At 39.1% G+C, this 17002-nt stretch overlaps 1 protein-coding gene across 4 annotated transcripts in view; it reads left to right on the forward strand.

Moving 5' to 3' along the window:
- The window catches only part of LOC106873556 (KICSTOR complex protein SZT2), a 188185-nt gene that overhangs the window by 95107 nt on the left and 76076 nt on the right, over positions 1–17002 (forward strand). For all 4 annotated transcript variants that reach the window (XM_089365841.1, XM_089365843.1, XM_089365842.1 and 1 more), the window contains exons 27-33: positions 2597–2813; positions 4888–4936; positions 6302–6571; positions 8485–8665; positions 10308–10380; positions 12417–12608; positions 16142–16359. In XM_089365841.1, coding sequence (XP_089221967.1) covers positions 2597–2813; positions 4888–4936; positions 6302–6571; positions 8485–8665; positions 10308–10380; positions 12417–12608; positions 16142–16359 — 1200 coding nt within the window. The remainder of the gene's footprint in view (positions 1–2596; positions 2814–4887; positions 4937–6301; positions 6572–8484; positions 8666–10307; positions 10381–12416; positions 12609–16141; positions 16360–17002) is intronic.

A 17002-nucleotide genomic window follows, 5' to 3' on the forward strand; every position in this document is an offset into this window, starting at 1 on the left:
AGTAGGCAGAAGGCCATCAAGTTGGCTTTGGAGGTTGTGGATATGTTGTTTCAAGGTGGCTGTGGATCAGGACGTGCAAGTCTTGAAAGTGGCAGCGTTACCTAGGGTCGTGCTAACTAGACACAATCTGGGGCTTGATCAATGCCCTAACCAGGTTGGGTTGCCTGAGTGAAGGTGTCTCATGTTGAAAGACTTGGAACTCCTAATGATCTCCAGGAAACATTATTAACAATGTCTCCATTTGCATCACAGGATAATCTTTAATCAAATGACTGAAACAAGTAAAAGCTAAAATATCTTTTAGCCATTTCGGTCATTTGATTGTGGCCATGTTAAGACATGACCTTGAAGAATTTTTAGGCAAATGTATTGACCCCAGTGCTTATTTTTTAAAGCTTTGCGATTTGGCAAAAGGCACTGATAGAATAACTACTAAGTCATGGGGATGCAAACACACCAGCACTGGTTGTCAAGTGGTGGGGACAAGCACAAACACAGAGGCTCACATAAACACAGGTATACACACACACACACACACACACACATATATATATATATATATATATATATATATGACAGGCTTCTTTCAGTTTCCATCTACCAAATGCACTCACAAGGCTTTGGTTGGCCTGAGGTTATAGTAGAAGACACTTTCCCAAGGTGCCACACAGTTGGACTGAACCCAGAACCATGTGATTGGGAAGCAAGCTTCTTATCACACAACCACAAGAAAAACATTTGATGTTTTAGACAGGACACTTCCACTTTTATTTAAAAAATTTTATGAACTGTTTTTGTAGAGAGACTTTTAGTTTCCGTGGATCTTAGTTTACTTTCTCTTATATCATTGATTGACACATGCACAAATAAATAACACACATGTAATTCCACTTGCATAAAAACACAATACATGTGTGTGTGTGTGTGTGTGTGTGTATCGGGGGGGGGGGGGGGCTTCAAAGTTCTTGGCTTTGGGTGAAAGAAAATGCAAGTGGATCAGTGAATTAGGATTTTATTCAACATGTTCTCCTCTCCACACACTTGTTGTAGCAGTTCTTCAGTTTTTCTAAATCCTATGAAAGAACTCAGAAGGTTGGGGCGACAAACACTAAGACTCTCTGTCTGTCTGCCTCTCTCTCTCCCACACACATGACGAGGCTTTACCACATTTTCAGATTCACTAACAAGGCATTATTTGGCCCAGGGCTATAGTAGAAGACACTTGCCCAAGGTACTGTGAAGTGGGATTGAAATCCTGAAACTGTAGTATTGGTTTCTTTATGCTCCCAAGATTTAGGGGTTCAGCAAGCAAGACGAATGGAATAAATATCAGACTTAGAAATATGTTGATTTGGGTTGATTTGTTTGACTAAAAGCCTAGAAGGTGATGCCCCAGCATGGCCACAGTCCAATGACTGAAGAAAGTAAAAGATAAAGTAATTATTTGTATGCTCTAAATCTATATCATGTTTTCTACTCTGGTCATTTAAAGATATAGTATTATATTATTATATTTCTAAATTAAGGTGGTGATTAGATAAAATCATTAGCACACCATTAGATAGAATCGTTAGCAGCATTTCATCCATCCTCACATTCTGAGTTCAAATTCCATTGGAGTTGACTCTGCCTTTCATCCTTTCAGAGTCGATACAATAAGTACCATATGAACACTGGGGTCAATGTAATTGACTTAGCCCCTCCTCCAAAATTGCTGGCCTTGTGCCAAAATTTCAATCCATCATATTTCTAAATTGATGTTCTAGTTTATTTTATTATAATATATAGAAATTACTGTTTCAATACTCAGCAATTTACTGCTGATATATTGTCTTTATGGTGTTCGAACCTCAAGAGCGTGCCCTGGCACTTGCCACCAACTATATCTCTCTCTTCCTTTACTCAACCATCCCATTTATATTCTGATCCCCGTCCCTTGTAAGTATGCCTGGCACTTTGCCACCAACTCTATCCTGCTGTCTTCAACTCTCTCTTCTCCTCCTGCACTTCCCGCAGGTTGGGTAACCATGTATTTCCTTTGTGGCAGCACACCTGTTTCTGTCTTCATTCCTGATCTCTCTCCCCTCCCCTGGCCGGGTAACCTTGTGCCTCCTATACAGCAAGACACCTGTTTCTGTCTCATTATAATCTTTCATCATCTGACACAAGGTCACTTCTTCCAATGCTCCCTTCCCTCTCAAAAGAGATTTTATTTTGTCTTGCAAGTACTTAGTGACCCCGTCAGTGCAGGTGCCACTTAAAAGCTCCCAGTCGACACTGTAAAGTGGTTGGCATTTGGAAGGGCATCCAACTGTAAAAACCTTGCCAAAACTGATCTTGCCTGTGCTTATGTAATGCAAAAAGCTAAAAAGCACTAAGTCCACTCTGCTGAGTGGTTGGTGTTAGGAAGGGTATCCAACACTAAAAATCCTGCCAAAACAGTTACAGAAGTCTGGTGCGGGCTTCTGCCTGGCTGGCTCTTGTCAAACCGTCCCACCCATGCTAGCATGGAAGGCGGATGTTAAATGATGATGATGACTTCCCTTAACTCTAATTTACTTAAATTCCATGTCAGTATCATTCTATTTTTGTCCAGAAATATTGACCAGCCATTGTTTCAGCTTCCACCAGGCCGAGTACCTATTCCATTGGCACCCACAGAGGAAGGTTTCTGTTGTGAATACATTTCAGAATTGCATCAGATTATTCCCACCAAGTTTAAGGAAACGATGAGTACATGGTTCTTACCAGTGCCAAATTGTCCTGGTTACTATTTCTACTGTCCTATTCAGTCTGGCTTCAGTGATAATGTGGTAAGTAGTTACTAGATGACCAATTTCTATAGTCTTTGTTTGGCTTCTCATTTACATCAATAATAATAATAATAATAATAATAATAAAAATAATAATAATGATAATAATATTTCTTTGATTATGTTGAACAAGTACAAGTGTGGCTGTATGGTAAGAAGTTTGCTTCCCAGTTTCATGGTTTTGGGTTCAGTCCCACTGTATGGCAACTCAGGCAAGTGTCTTTTACTATAGCCTTAGGCCAACCAAAGCCTTCTGAGTGGATCTGATAGATAGAAACTGAAAGAAGCCCATTGTGTATATATGAATATATGTGTGTGTGTGTGTGTGTATTACTGTCTCCTTGTCTTGACTTTGTGTGATAGTGGTTAATGATTGTCGCAGTTATGCAAATGGTGTCCCTTGTTACCAAATCTTCCATGAAACATGCCTAGTCACAGCAAAATATCACCTTACTTGGAAAACAGGTGAGGGGGTTGGTGACAGGAAGGGAATCAGGGCCTTGAAAATCTCTCTCAATAAATTCTGTCTGACCTTTGCAAACATAGAAACGTGGACAGTAAAATAACAATGATGGTGGTGATGGTGGTGATGGTGGTGGTGGTGGTGATGGTGGTGGTGGTGGTGATGGTGGTGGTGGCGGCGTGGTGCTGCAGCAGCAGCATATCGGCAGATCTGTTAGTGCATCAAACAAAATGCTTTGTAGTCTATCTTATGTTTTCGGTTCAAATCTTGTTGAGATCAGCTTTGCCCTCCCTCATTCCAGGGTTGGTAAACAAAGTACCAGTATGCATGTTTATATATATATATATCTGTTTATATATATATATATCTATATATATATATATATATATATATATATATATATATATATATATATCAATTAGAAAATGGAGGATAATATGCTGAACCCAACTACTTGCAGACAGTGTATCCCGTTGAATTCATTAATTTAATTAATAGCTAAAGTGACAACACACAAAGTACAGGTGTTTATGACAAACCATGTTATTTTGCCAACCAGGTTTACAGATAGAAATACAAAGTACATAAGGAATTAGAGAATGAACAGAAGTTTAATCTTACAGCTGTTTCGGCCTAGCTTTGGCATGCCCCATTCTATCCTAGAGAGACAAAAAAAAAAGAGAGAAATTAAGCCAATGAAAGGAATCTCTTGACAATTCCCTAAACTGCTAGAAATTACAGGCAAATCTTTTCTCTCAAATTACTCTATACAGTTTTAAAAACAAGGATTCATTTGATAATAATTTAGCAAAAAAAAAATATTGAGGATCCTGGAAGTTATTGGTTGACAAAAATTTTACACTGAAATTTGAAAATTTGGATGAATTATTGTGCCATGTTGGTGAGAAGTATTTTTGTTTTACATACAAAGGGCTTTGTCTGAAACATTAGGATTATAGGAACTGTGAATTTTATTAACAAAATCTTATGTGCAATATACCTGAAAAAGAAAAGCAAAAAGTAAAAGGCTGGAGAGGTTTATTTGGTTAGGAATGGCCTGGCTAAATAACAAGATTTAATCTTTTTGTTACCATATATCTGTTGAAATACAAAGCTGTTGTTTTAATTAATTTAAATGCAGTGCCACTTAGTGTTTTGCTTGGTGTGCTAATGATTCTGCCAGCTCACAAGGGGCTGCACACAGAGGGGACGAACAAGAACAGACAAACAGATTAAGTCGATTATATTGACCCCAGTGCGTAACTGGTACCGAAAGGATGAAAGGCAAAGTCGACCTCGATGGAATTTGAACTCAGAACGTTACGGCAGACGAAATATCACTAAGCATTTCGCCCAGCGTGCTAACATTTCTGCCATTCCCCAGCTCACAGCCTTATGTCTAGAATATGAATTAACATGAAATTTTGATGGAAGGTTTTAAAGTTAGCTCACTTTAAAAAAAAGGAAGTTGATATCATAGAAGCAGATATCTGTCAAAAGGGTTTTAAAAAAAAAACCAAAACCAAGAAATCAAATGTAAAGATTACAATGATTACAACTGCTTAACTTGTAGAATATATTAAATATATTTTCAACCATTGTTTATTTCAGCCATTTGAACAAACCTCTAACATGTCAGAACAGAATCAAACAACAAATGGTATGTACTTTTGTTTGACTTCTTTTCTTAATTTTGTTATCTTTTATTATTATTATTATTTTTTTGCTATTAGTGATTTACCAGATTGTAAGTTAATGGAACAACTCAACTTAGTATAAAAACCATTTTACCTGTGCTTACAAACTATATTATTCATCTTGTGGGTGCTGGTGCCATATAAAATACGCCTGTGCCAGTGCTGTGTAAATGCATCCAGTACACACTGTAGAGTGGTTGGTGTCAGGAAGAGCAGCCAGCCATAGAAGCCATGCCAAAACAGACATGGTTGCCTGGGCAGCTCTTCGGCTGGTCAGTTCTTGTCAAACCATCCAACCCATGCCAGCATGGAAAACAGACGTTACATGCTGATGACTAATGAGCAGCTTTCAACTTATTCCATTCCAAGATTTTTTAACCTGATATTTACATTATGTTATTTGCCTATTTTGAGTTCCACCATTAAAGACAATTATTTATTACAAACAACATGTCATGTCAGACATTTAGATATTTAAGGGAATCATCATCATCATCATCATCATCGTTTAACATCCGCTTTCCATGCTAACATGGGTTGGACGATTTGACTGAGGACTGGTGCAACCGGATGGCTACACCAGGCTCCAATCTAATTTGGCAGAGTTTCTACAGCTGGATGCCCTTCCTAACGCCAACCACTCAGAGAGTGTAGTGGGTGCTTTTATGTGTCACCCGCACGAAAACGGCCACGCTCGAAATGGTGTCTTTTATGTGCCACCCGCACAAGAGCCAGTCCAGGGGCACTGGCAACGATCTCGCTCGAAAACCCTACAAGGCCAGTCAGGCGGTACTGGCAACGGTCACGTTCAGGATGGTACATCTTATGTGCCACCCGCACAAGAGCCAGTCCAGGGGCACTGGCAATGATCTCACTTGGCTTGCCGGGTCTTCTCACGCACAGCACATTTCCAAAGGTCTCGGTCAGTAGTCATCGCCTCGGTGAAGCCCAATGTTCGAAGGTCTTGCCTCACCACCTCAGCCCAGGTCTTCCGGGGCCTACCTCTTCCACGGGTTCCCTCAACTGTTAGGGAGTGGCACATTTTCACGGAGCTATCTTCATTCATTCTCACCACATGTCCAAACCAGCGCAATCGTCTCTCTTGCACACCACTACTGACGCTTCTTATGTTCAGCTTTTCTCTCAAGATACTTACACTCTGACGGGTATGCACATTTACATTACACATCCAGCGGAGCAAGCTACATTTATTTTTTTAACTTGATGAGTCTGGAGGAAGTGCCAGAGCTCGTGGTCTTTGCAGGCCCACCTAGATATTTAATTGTTTGAAAGTTATTGGTATTTCATATTGTATCTTTATGTTGCAGATTCAAATGGCAAAGGTTTCACAACTACTGAAGACACAGATATCTTTTTGGACTCACCAGGATCTTTCAAGATGTCTGAGAAATTTGAAAATTCTTGCAAAAATGTTTCAAGCGATTCTGATTCTGACGTCCAGTCTTCGTCAAGCAGTGGCATGGAATCATTTGACTCTGATGATATGATGTATCCTCTCTTTGTTTGCTTCACTTGTACCATTAAACAGAACTCTGATTTTCACCACAGAATTGTCAGCACCCTTCCAACATGTCTGGGTAATTTTTATTTTTCATTTTGTTTTGAATTTTTTTCTGTTTTAGCTTTTTTTCTTTTTTTTTTCAACTTCTTACTTGTTTCAGGTAATGTGTTTTGGCTATGCTGGGGCATCACCTTGAAGGGTTTTAGCCAAACAAATCTAGTCCAGTACATATGTTTTTTTAAACCTTTTAACATCTATAGGCGCAGGAGTGGCTGTGTGGTAATTAGCTTGCTTACCAACCACATGGTTCCGAGTTCAGTCCCACTGCGTAGCATCTTGGGCAAGTGTCTTCTACTATAGCCTCGGGTCGACCAAAGCCTTGTGAGTGGATTTGGTAGACGGAAACTGAAAGAAGCCCGTCGTATATATGTGTGTGTGTCTGTGTTTGTCCCCCTAGCATTGCTTGACAGCTGAAGGGGGTCGACTAAAGGCGGTGCTCCAGCATGGCCGCAGTCAAATGACTGAAACAAGTAAAAGAGTAATCTAAACCAGTCATATTTGACCAAAATATTCTACCTGTTTTATGTTCAAATTGGCCAGATCTGGCCTTTCACACCAACCCTACAATAGCATTCTAAAGATTAACAGTTACTTCACCAAAATCTCATAGATACAAAATAATGCATAATTAATTCAAAACAATGTGATTTAATAAGCATTACTTTTGACATGGGAATCTCTGTACTAATGTCTTTGTATTTAAATTATATGATCTTAATCAAAATTTCATTATAATAAAGAGTAAAGACCCCCTTCAGTCATGAATGACCGTAGGATTGCACCTAGAAAGTTGCCCTCTGAGGTACAAGCCTGAGCAAGGTTGTTTATGGAAAGCCAGCAATTGCCCATGCATACCGACCTCCCCTCTCCATGCCACTGATATTACCCAAGGAAAAAAGCAAAGGCCGATACAGGTTGGCACCAGTGATGTCACAACTCATTTCTACAGCTGAGTAAACTGGAGCAACGTAAAATAAAGCGTCTTACTCAAGAACATAACACACAGCCCAGCCTGGTCTGGGAATCGAACTCACTACCTCATGATTGTAAGCCTGACTCTCTAACCACTGAGCCATGCACCTTCACTATTCTATATAATTCATTATAATATGAATTATATAATAAAATTTTGGCAACATGATTTTCATCAATAAAAGCAATCATCTGAATTTAATTTACCTGAAGATGCAAAGGCTCTCCCATATTTAGGGTAACCACTTGTGTGCTGAAGGTGTAGCTGTATTCCATCTATGAATGCAGGAGTTCAGGTAGTGAAGCATCTCTGTTGTGGTTTCAGTTGTCAGGGGCTATCCCACTGATGTTGGAGATAAAGCTCCCACATAACAGCATGAAATGGACACAATAAAATAATTGGCTTGGTTGTGTGGCAAGAGATTTGCTGCACAACAACATGGTTTTGAGTCCAATCCCAATGTGTGGCACCTTGGGCAAGTGTCTTCTACTATACCCTCAGGCCAACCAGAGCCTTGTGAGTGAATTTGGTAGATGGAAACTGAAAAGAGCCCGTTGTAATGTGTGTGTGTGTGTGTGTCTTTGTGTCTAGTGTTGGTGTGTTTACATCCTTGTAACTTAGCAGTTTGGCAAAAGAGACTAGGCTTATAAAATAAAAAAGGAAAAGACTGGGGTTGATCCATCTGACTTAAAATTCTTCAAGGCAGTGCCCCAGTATGACAGTAATCTAATAACTGAAACAAGTAAAAAGGTAAAACGTAGCAATTCTTTTGTTTTTTTTTTTTTTGCTTGTTTTTATTCTTTGTTATATATTCTTTGACAATAGTTCTAGTTTATTGTTCCTGTATAGTTTCCCCAGCATGCATCACAACTTAAACTCAAATGAGATTTTAAAAACTTTCAAATTTTTCCATTATTAACCATGTAACCAATGTTTTCTATTTTCTGTTTTCACAGCTGAAATAACCAGTCATTTTACTGACAAGCTAACTGAACTAGATTTTGAAAACTTGAAGGTGACTTTTGATTTCTACTGCTTAACGTTGCGTGTAGACCTTGAACAGTACAATGATAAGCCACCAAAAGCAGACAACAGATCAGTATATTCTGAGACTGAGGAGGAATCATGTATGAAAGGGTATGTCTTATAATGCCATTGATATACATATTTATGGGTCTTTTACTTATCCATTATAATAATAAACGTTACTGCCTAGTGGGATAATTTACTGAGCATTCAAAAAAGATTAAGGGTGTAGACCAGTGGTTCCCAAAGTGGGCAGTACTGCTCCCCTGGGAGTAGTGCACAGATGCAGGGTGTGTTCAAGAAGAGTGGGGTGATAATGGGGTGGCCAAAAGGTGGTGATGGATGTAAATGCAACAAAATAATGGGTTGATTAGGTTTAGTTTTATTTGTGAAATACAGTTGTTTTGAATTTGCTGCAGAAAGTGGTCTGTGTTTGTGGTGATGAGTGGGGCAGGGGATACTGGAAATGTGAACTGGGTGCCAAGTGGGTGGCAGCCCAAGAAAATTTGGGAACCACAGAATAGACCCTTACAGAAAATCCAGAGGGATTTGAGCTGTACATATCTACCTTCTTATAGTTAACCATCCTATTACGAACATAAAAAAAAAAAGCTTAAGGGAGTAAACCCTTACAGAAAATCCAGAAGGAGAAAGCTGTACATATGCCTTCCTATAGCTAACCATCTTCTTATGAGTGGATTTACTATTTTTTCAGTCAAGAAGCAAACAAGAAGCAAGAATAGTTGGAGCATTTACCCAAGATTACAACACACATACTTTACTGAATGGTGATGGCAACATATAGTAGTGTTATAAATATATATATATGTATGTATGTGTGTATTGGCACCCGTGCCAACGTCGTCTCCTTCATTGGACATGAAACTCAGCTTGCGAAGACTTATTGGAGCAAGCGAAAGCGAAATCGGGATAGCACCTGTGCCCAGCGTCGCCTTTCTGGCACTTGTGCCCGTGACATGTGCAAGGATTTTCGAGCGAGATCGTTGCCAGTGCCCCTGGACTGGCTCTTGTGCGAGTGGCACATAAAATCCACCATTTTGAGCGTGGCCGTTGCCAGTACCGCCTGACTGTCCTTCGTGCGGGTGACACGTAAAAGCACCCACTACACTCTCTGAGTGGTTGGCGTTAGGAAGGGCATCCAACTGTAGAAACTCTGCCAAATCAGATTGGAGCCTGGTGTAGCCATCTGGTTTCACCAGTCCTCAGTCAAATCATCCAACCCATGCTAGCATGGAAAGCGGACGTTAAACGATGATGATGATGATGATGATATATATATATATATATATATATATATATATATATATTCATATATGTGGTTGTGTTCTATCTGTTTTATGTTCAGGCCAACCAGATCCAGCCTTTCACACATACTCTACAATGTCAGTTTGAAAATAAATAGTCACATTATCAAAACCTTGAAGCTATGAGATAAGGCGTGATTGATTCAAAGAGTGTGAATAAAATAAGTATTACATTTCACAGAGTAATCTGAATGTTAACATGTTGAAGAACTGATAGAGAACAAAAGCAAAAGAGCAAGGACCGTATTTGCAAACCAGGCCAATTGAGGCTAACTTGGACCCCCCCCCCAAAAAAAAAACACCTAAAAATATACTGATAAAAATGGTGGTTATTTTGATGATATTTTAAAATGTTTAATAATATTTAAAAATAGAGAAAAATTTAATACTTATCCTTTTCTTTCTCTCTCTTGTTTTTTTTGTTTCAGTTTCCAACACCATCATCTATTCAATATTTTACCAAAGTCTTACCATGAAGCTGTTATGGATTGTAAACAGGAAGTAAACATTTCACCAGTTTTTTTTTGTTTTTTTTTTTGTTTTTAACTCCCTCTTAAATATCTAAGATATCTGAAATCAGCTGTAATCAAAAATTGAATTTTATGGCTGTGCGGTAAGAAGTTTGCTTCCCAACCACATGCTTCTGGGTTCAATCTCACTGTCTGGCATCTTAGGCAAATATCTTCTACTATAGCCTCAGGCTGACCAAAGCCTTGTGGGTGGATTTGGTTGACAGAAACTGAAAGAAATCTATCTTATTTGTATGTGTGTGTGCGTGCGTTTGTGTGTGTGTGTGTGTGTGTGTGTGTGTGTGTGTGTGTATGTGTGTGCGTGCGTGTGTGTGTATGTGTTTGTGTCTTTTTGTCCCCCACCACTGCTTGACAACTGTTGGTGGTGTGTTTATACCCCCATAACATAGTGGTTTGCCAAAAGATACTGATAGGATAAGTACCAGGCTTAAATAAAAAAGGGGTTGATTTATTTGACTGAAATTCTTCAAGGCAGTGTCCCAGCATGGCTACAGTCTACAGACTGAAACAAGTAAATGATAATATATATATATATATATATATATATATATATATATATATATATGTATGTATGTATGTGTATATATATATGTATGTATGTATGTGTATATATATATGTATGTATGTATGTGTATATGGTGTTAGGAAGGGCATCTAGCCTTAAAAACCCTGCCAAAACAAACACAGAAGTCTGTTGCAGGCTCCTGCCTGGCCAGCTCCTGTGAAACCGTCCAACCCATGCCAGCATGGAAGGTAGATGTTAAACGATGAGGATGATGATATCTATCATCATCATCATCATCATCATCTTTTAATGTCCATGTTCTATACTAGCACGGGTTGGAAGGTTTGACAAGATCTGATGGGATCAAGGGCTGCATTGTGCTCCAATGTCTTCTTTGGCATGTTTTCAGCCACTGGATACTCTTCCTAACACCAACACACTTTACAGTGTGTGTTAGATACTTTTCTCATGCCACCAGCACTAGTGAGCTCACCATGAGAGAAGCAGTAAGAGTAGGTGTTTGTTGTAGAAGAGTTACATGGCTACTCACATTTAGAAGAGAGGGTAAGAAGGTTCTTGTGGAGCTGCAAAGAGATAAAATAATGGTGATGAGGTGTCCTGCAGGGACCTCAAGGTATGAAGTGAGTGGAAGTGAATGGGGACAGAGGAACTAGGAGTATGGATGAGTAGGGGATTGCAAGCATTTATATGTGGGAGCAAGAGATGTAGGGATGGAAGAACGAAAGGCAGCAGGCAATAATTGTAAAGATTGAAGGGTGGGTGTAGGGAGTGGTAGATAAGGGGTTGAGGATGACCAATGATGCATGAGTTGGGGAAGGTTGGAAGATGCAGGAGAGAACTGTAGGTAGTAATGATGATAAAGTTGATGGAGTGGGTGGGGTGAGAGAGATAACATGTGGAATATGAAATATTTGTCTAGGACTAATATTTTTGTTTTTGATGAATAGTCATGATCATCAAAGTTTAATATTCGCTTTCCATGCTGGCATGTGTTGGACGGTTTGACAGGGAGCTGTCCACAAATGAAAAAGGCACTCAAAAAACAAAATAATTAAAAGTAAAAAAGAAAACTACCAAATTCATTAAAACAATTTATTTTATTTCTTTATTGCCCACAGGGGGCTAAACATAGAGGGGATAAACAAGGACAGACAGGGTTAAATCGATTACATTGACCCCAGTGGTTAACTGGTACTTATTTAATCAACCCAGAAAGGATGAAAGGTAAAGTCGACCTCAGCGAAATTTGAACTCAAAAACAATTATTAACATCAAATTAGCCACCAAAAATACAACTCCAGTGGTCCAAAAGTGTTAACTGCCCTAAATGCCTAAATGCACCTAATTGCAGAATCTGCAACAACTTCATTGAGACTTGTAGAAAATACTACTTCAATAAGTGTTGCCCTACCAATTCCTGTATGGAAAGACAGACAAAAAAAAAATGATGATGTTACTCTTTTTTTTTTTTTTAATTCTAGATTGAATGGTTACTGCGAGATGAGATTGCCTGTGCCCTCCGTTACGTTTTCCCAATCACAGAGGACAAGCTTCAGAATGTCACTGAGCATGTGCAGGAATCCGTGCAACTGGGCAAATCATCTTGTTACATTGAAGAACTGTTTCCACAATTTGTCTTTGGAAGTGACCAATGTTTAGAGAGTTTTATTGAAGTAAGTCATTTTCTTTGCTCTCAGTTCAATATCTCCTCCCATCAACCCCAACATGTAATAAATAATAAATTACTTTTTTTTTTTTTTTGTCCTTGTTTTTCATTCTTTTCTATTTTTTCTTAAAACAGTTTTCTCTACTTCTTGGTTCTGTTCTTACAGCTAACCATTCATCATCATCATCGTTTAACGTCCGATTTCCATGCTAGCATGGGTTGGACGATTTGACTGAGGACTGGTGAAACCAGATGGCAACACCAGGCTCCAATCTGATTTGGCAGAGTTTCTACAGCTGGATGCCCTTCCTAACGCCAACCACTCAGAGAGTGTAGTGGGTGCTTTTACGTGTCACCCGCATGAAGGCCAGTCAGGCGGTACTGGCAAAGTCAGGCGGTACTGAATTAGGTGTGGCAATGAGGAGAGGTCTATGTGGTTGCTAGATCTGGTAGAGATAGAAGCTAAATCTTTCCCAGTTATACTATACTGTCTTAAAACAGGAAAGTTATTAGATATAATGATCATAGATATATTTTGATCATAGGTCAGCTCTATCAGAGTTGACCTGGACTTAAACAATAAAAACAACAATTGTAAAGTTGTGGAACTTGATTTTTTTTAAAAAAATGAGTACAGTTATGTACCTTGTTGGGCGGAGAAGAGGACAAATAATAGTAGTTCTAAGATTACACTGTGTAACACAATTTTTGTCCTTGGGTAGCAACTGCTATTTCCTATTTGCTTACTTCTAGAAAATATGAAAAATGGCTAACGTTTCCTTCAAACTTTGCTTTTGTTATATTCATTCAAACCCCAAACATTTCCTCTCAACACATGGTTATGATGCTCCCCCACTACTCCTGCTCATGATCAGAGATGCACACATTGTCAGCCACTAAGGGACATGCTCAAGTGGTTAAGGTCAAGCAACTGACAAGCAAATCTGTGGTAGTGGGCAGAATATTTACTATAATGTTATTTCTGCTTCAGCAACTCAGCACTGAGTCTGCTTGAAGTGTAATGGAAAATAGGTCAGTTTCAAAACATTGATATCTAGGTCACAAAAGCAAAGTTTGAAGGGAATAGCAGTCACTTCTTTTGATTTCTAGAGAGAAGGAAACAGAAAATAACACTTACAGACCAAAGACAAAAAAAAAAATTAAAAATTTTTTTACACAGTGTTATCGCTGTAATCTTATAACCATTATGTTCCATAATGTATGTTAACTTTCAGAAATATAGAAATCCAATATTCGATTACTACTTAAACCCTTTGCTCTCAATGGAGCATTGGCCATTAATGACTTTTCTCCACTGTTCTCGACCTTGGGCCTTCCTCTCTCAGGTCTTGGTGGTTTTGAATTGACATTGGTGCTGCAGTAACTTTGCTTTTTTTTCTAGACAAGGTTAGTCTGGCCTCAACCCTTTGACCTTCCCAGCATGGAAAGCCCTACCAGGATCTTGCTCTCGGATCTAGTTCAAAACGGGGGCACCAGTTTTCATTTATGTTTTATGTAGTGTTTTTGGTACCGAAAGACTTTCAAACTTCGTATACTTATCTATTTTGTGTTATAGAACAGAAAAAAATTTTTGTATTCGAAGTTATTTCATGTAAAAAATTGTCTTATTTCGATAATTTCAACCAATCACGCAGCTGTTTACAGTTACTCCTTTGGCAGTTTAAGCGGTGTAAAGCGTATTTAATCTCCATTACTTCTGACATTTTGCAGAGAGGCAACACACGTGTGTTCGTTTTCCTTCGTTTTATTTTTAATTTAATTTCGTTAACATCTGCCTGAACTGTATGTGTACAACATTTGCCCTAACCCTAACCTCAAAAACCAGGCCTTGTGCCTATAATAGAAAGGTTTATTAGCTACTGCCAATATGCTTCAGCCATTTTTTGACAAGGAAATAATAATTTTATCACCGCCAGAATCGTTTGAGAATCGTTTGTTTACGTAGTCAGCACTTAATGAATTCAGCTGAATGGACGTCAGTCATTGGTTGAAATTACAGAAATACGACAACTTTAACACGAAATAAGTTGCAATATAATAATTTTTCTTAAGAAGACTAAGAGAAAAAGATGTTTTATATGACACATTCTACCAGTGTCCCAAGTTTCAAAGTGTTTCGTTAAGAAAATACTGGCACCCCCGTTTTGAACTAGATCCTTGCTCTCTGCTGGCATAGTTTTTAGGGTCATTAAGGCACATAAGTCACCACACTGCAGCAAGGGCTGGATCTTGTGGTGGATGAATCAAATAGCGTTGTTACATTATTTGTTGCCTTCATTTATACCATGTTTGGAAAATGTTAGCTGAGATTACCAGAATGTTCAGCTGTTGTTGTTGTTGTCTAATCCTAAATCAACCTTTATTGAGCAGGTGTATGATAAAATGTCTTCAAAATGTAAATGTCCTGTTTTTATTTTTTTAGGGTTTCTTAGCAATACATCATCTAATGCATTCTTTTTAAGATGGTAGAGTGTATCCTAAGAGAGGGACCTGGCAGCTATTTCTAGCAGGTTGAGAAAATGCTTAGAAGATTACTTTTTAATTCATGAGGACCTTTGTTACACACACACACACACACACACACACACACACACATGCATGTATGTAATGCTTTTGTGTACATACATGTGTATGGATGTTTGTATATACATACATACATCGTGGAACTTTGTCAGTTATGACAACGAGAGTTCCAGTTGATCTGATCAACGGAACAGCCTGCTCATGAAATTAACATGCAAGTGGCTGACCACTCCACAGACATGTGTACCCTTAACATAGTTCTTGGGGAGATTCAACGTGACACAGAGTGTGACGAGGCTGGCTCTTTGAAATACAGCTACAGTAGAAACAGGAAGAAAGAGTGAGAGAAAGTTGGGTTTGTCACCCCCCACTGCCGGAGCCTCGTGGAGATTTAGGTGTTTTCGCTCAATAAACACTCACAATGTCCAGTCTGGGAATTGAAACCGCAATCCTATGACGGCAAGTCCGCTGCCCTAACCACTGGGCCTTTGTGCCTCGATACATACACACATATGTATGAATGACTTCATTATCCAATGTGTCCTAAAATTTTAAGATAGCAGGGTGTGATTTCAAGGAAGATTCAATTGCTTTTTTCATCAGACAATCAGATTGAACCAGCTTACAGAGGCTCCTGTGTTTGGCTCCAGATACAAAGTCATAATCACTGCTACATGATTGCAAAAGTCATTAATATTAGATTCCATCTAAAGCGGTGAGCTGACAGAATTGTTAGCACTTTGGGCAAAATGCCTAGTGGCATTTCATTCATCTTTATGTTCTGAGTTCAAATTCTGCCATGGTCAACTTTACCTTTCATCCCTGCAGGGTCAGTAACATAAGTACCAGTTGAATTCTGGTGTTGATGTAACCAATATACTCCTCCCTTAAAATTGCTGGCCCTGTGCCAAAATTTGAAATCAATACTAGATTTACATTGTATCGAATCAATAAATAAAACCAGAAACGTTTTAATGTATTGTAAATGTTTTGCAGGAACTGAAACGAGTGAGCATCAAGAATTACCGATTAAAAAGAGAAGGGATGTTTTTTTACTTGGTGCTGACCAGAGAAATGGCCGCCCATTATAAGGCTCTTAGCTCAGCTGTTAGGTCATTGGATGATGACTCATTGACACCAGAGAAATGCACCAAAAAGTCAGTAAGTGAAGAAAACAGGAGCAGGCTTCCTAGCTCCCAGAAGAACTTATCTCGGTAAGGTTATATGTGTAGTTGGACTTAGAAACAGCTCTTAAAATTTTTTTTTCCATTTGCTGTTTTTCTTTTTTTCTTTTCTTGAAATGTTCTTCAGTGCGGCAGATGCACAGGGGCAATACACACCCACACATGCTCAGAAAACTGATTCCATCACATTCCAAGGGGAGAAACTAGAAGTAGTTGAGAGCTTCTGTTACCTAGATGACCAGGTCTGTAGTGGGGGTGGATGCTCAGAGGGCGTTGCCATTAGAATACGAATAGCCTTGGAAAAGTTCAGAAAGCTCCTACCTCTACTGGTGACAAAGGGTCTCTCGCTCAGAGTGAAATGTAGATTGTATGATGCATGTGTGCAAACTGCCATGCTACATGGTAGTGAAACATGGGCCGTGACTGCTGAAGACATGCATAGGCTTGAAAGAAATGAAGTTAGTATGATCCGCTGGATGTGTAATGTCAGTGTGCACTCACGACAGAGTGTAAGCGCCCTGAGAGAAATGTTGGACATAAGAAGCATCAGATGTGGTGTGCAAGAGAGACGATTGCGCTGGTATGGTCATGTGCTGTGAATGGATGAGGAGAGCTGTATGAAGAAGTGTCATTCCCTAACAGTGGAAGGAACCCAGGAAGACATAGGATGAGG

This window comes from Octopus bimaculoides, chromosome 18 (genome assembly GCF_046866305.1).
Source record: "Octopus bimaculoides isolate indiv1 chromosome 18, ASM4686630v1, whole genome shotgun sequence".
Taxonomy (NCBI): domain Eukaryota; kingdom Metazoa; phylum Mollusca; class Cephalopoda; order Octopoda; family Octopodidae; genus Octopus; species Octopus bimaculoides.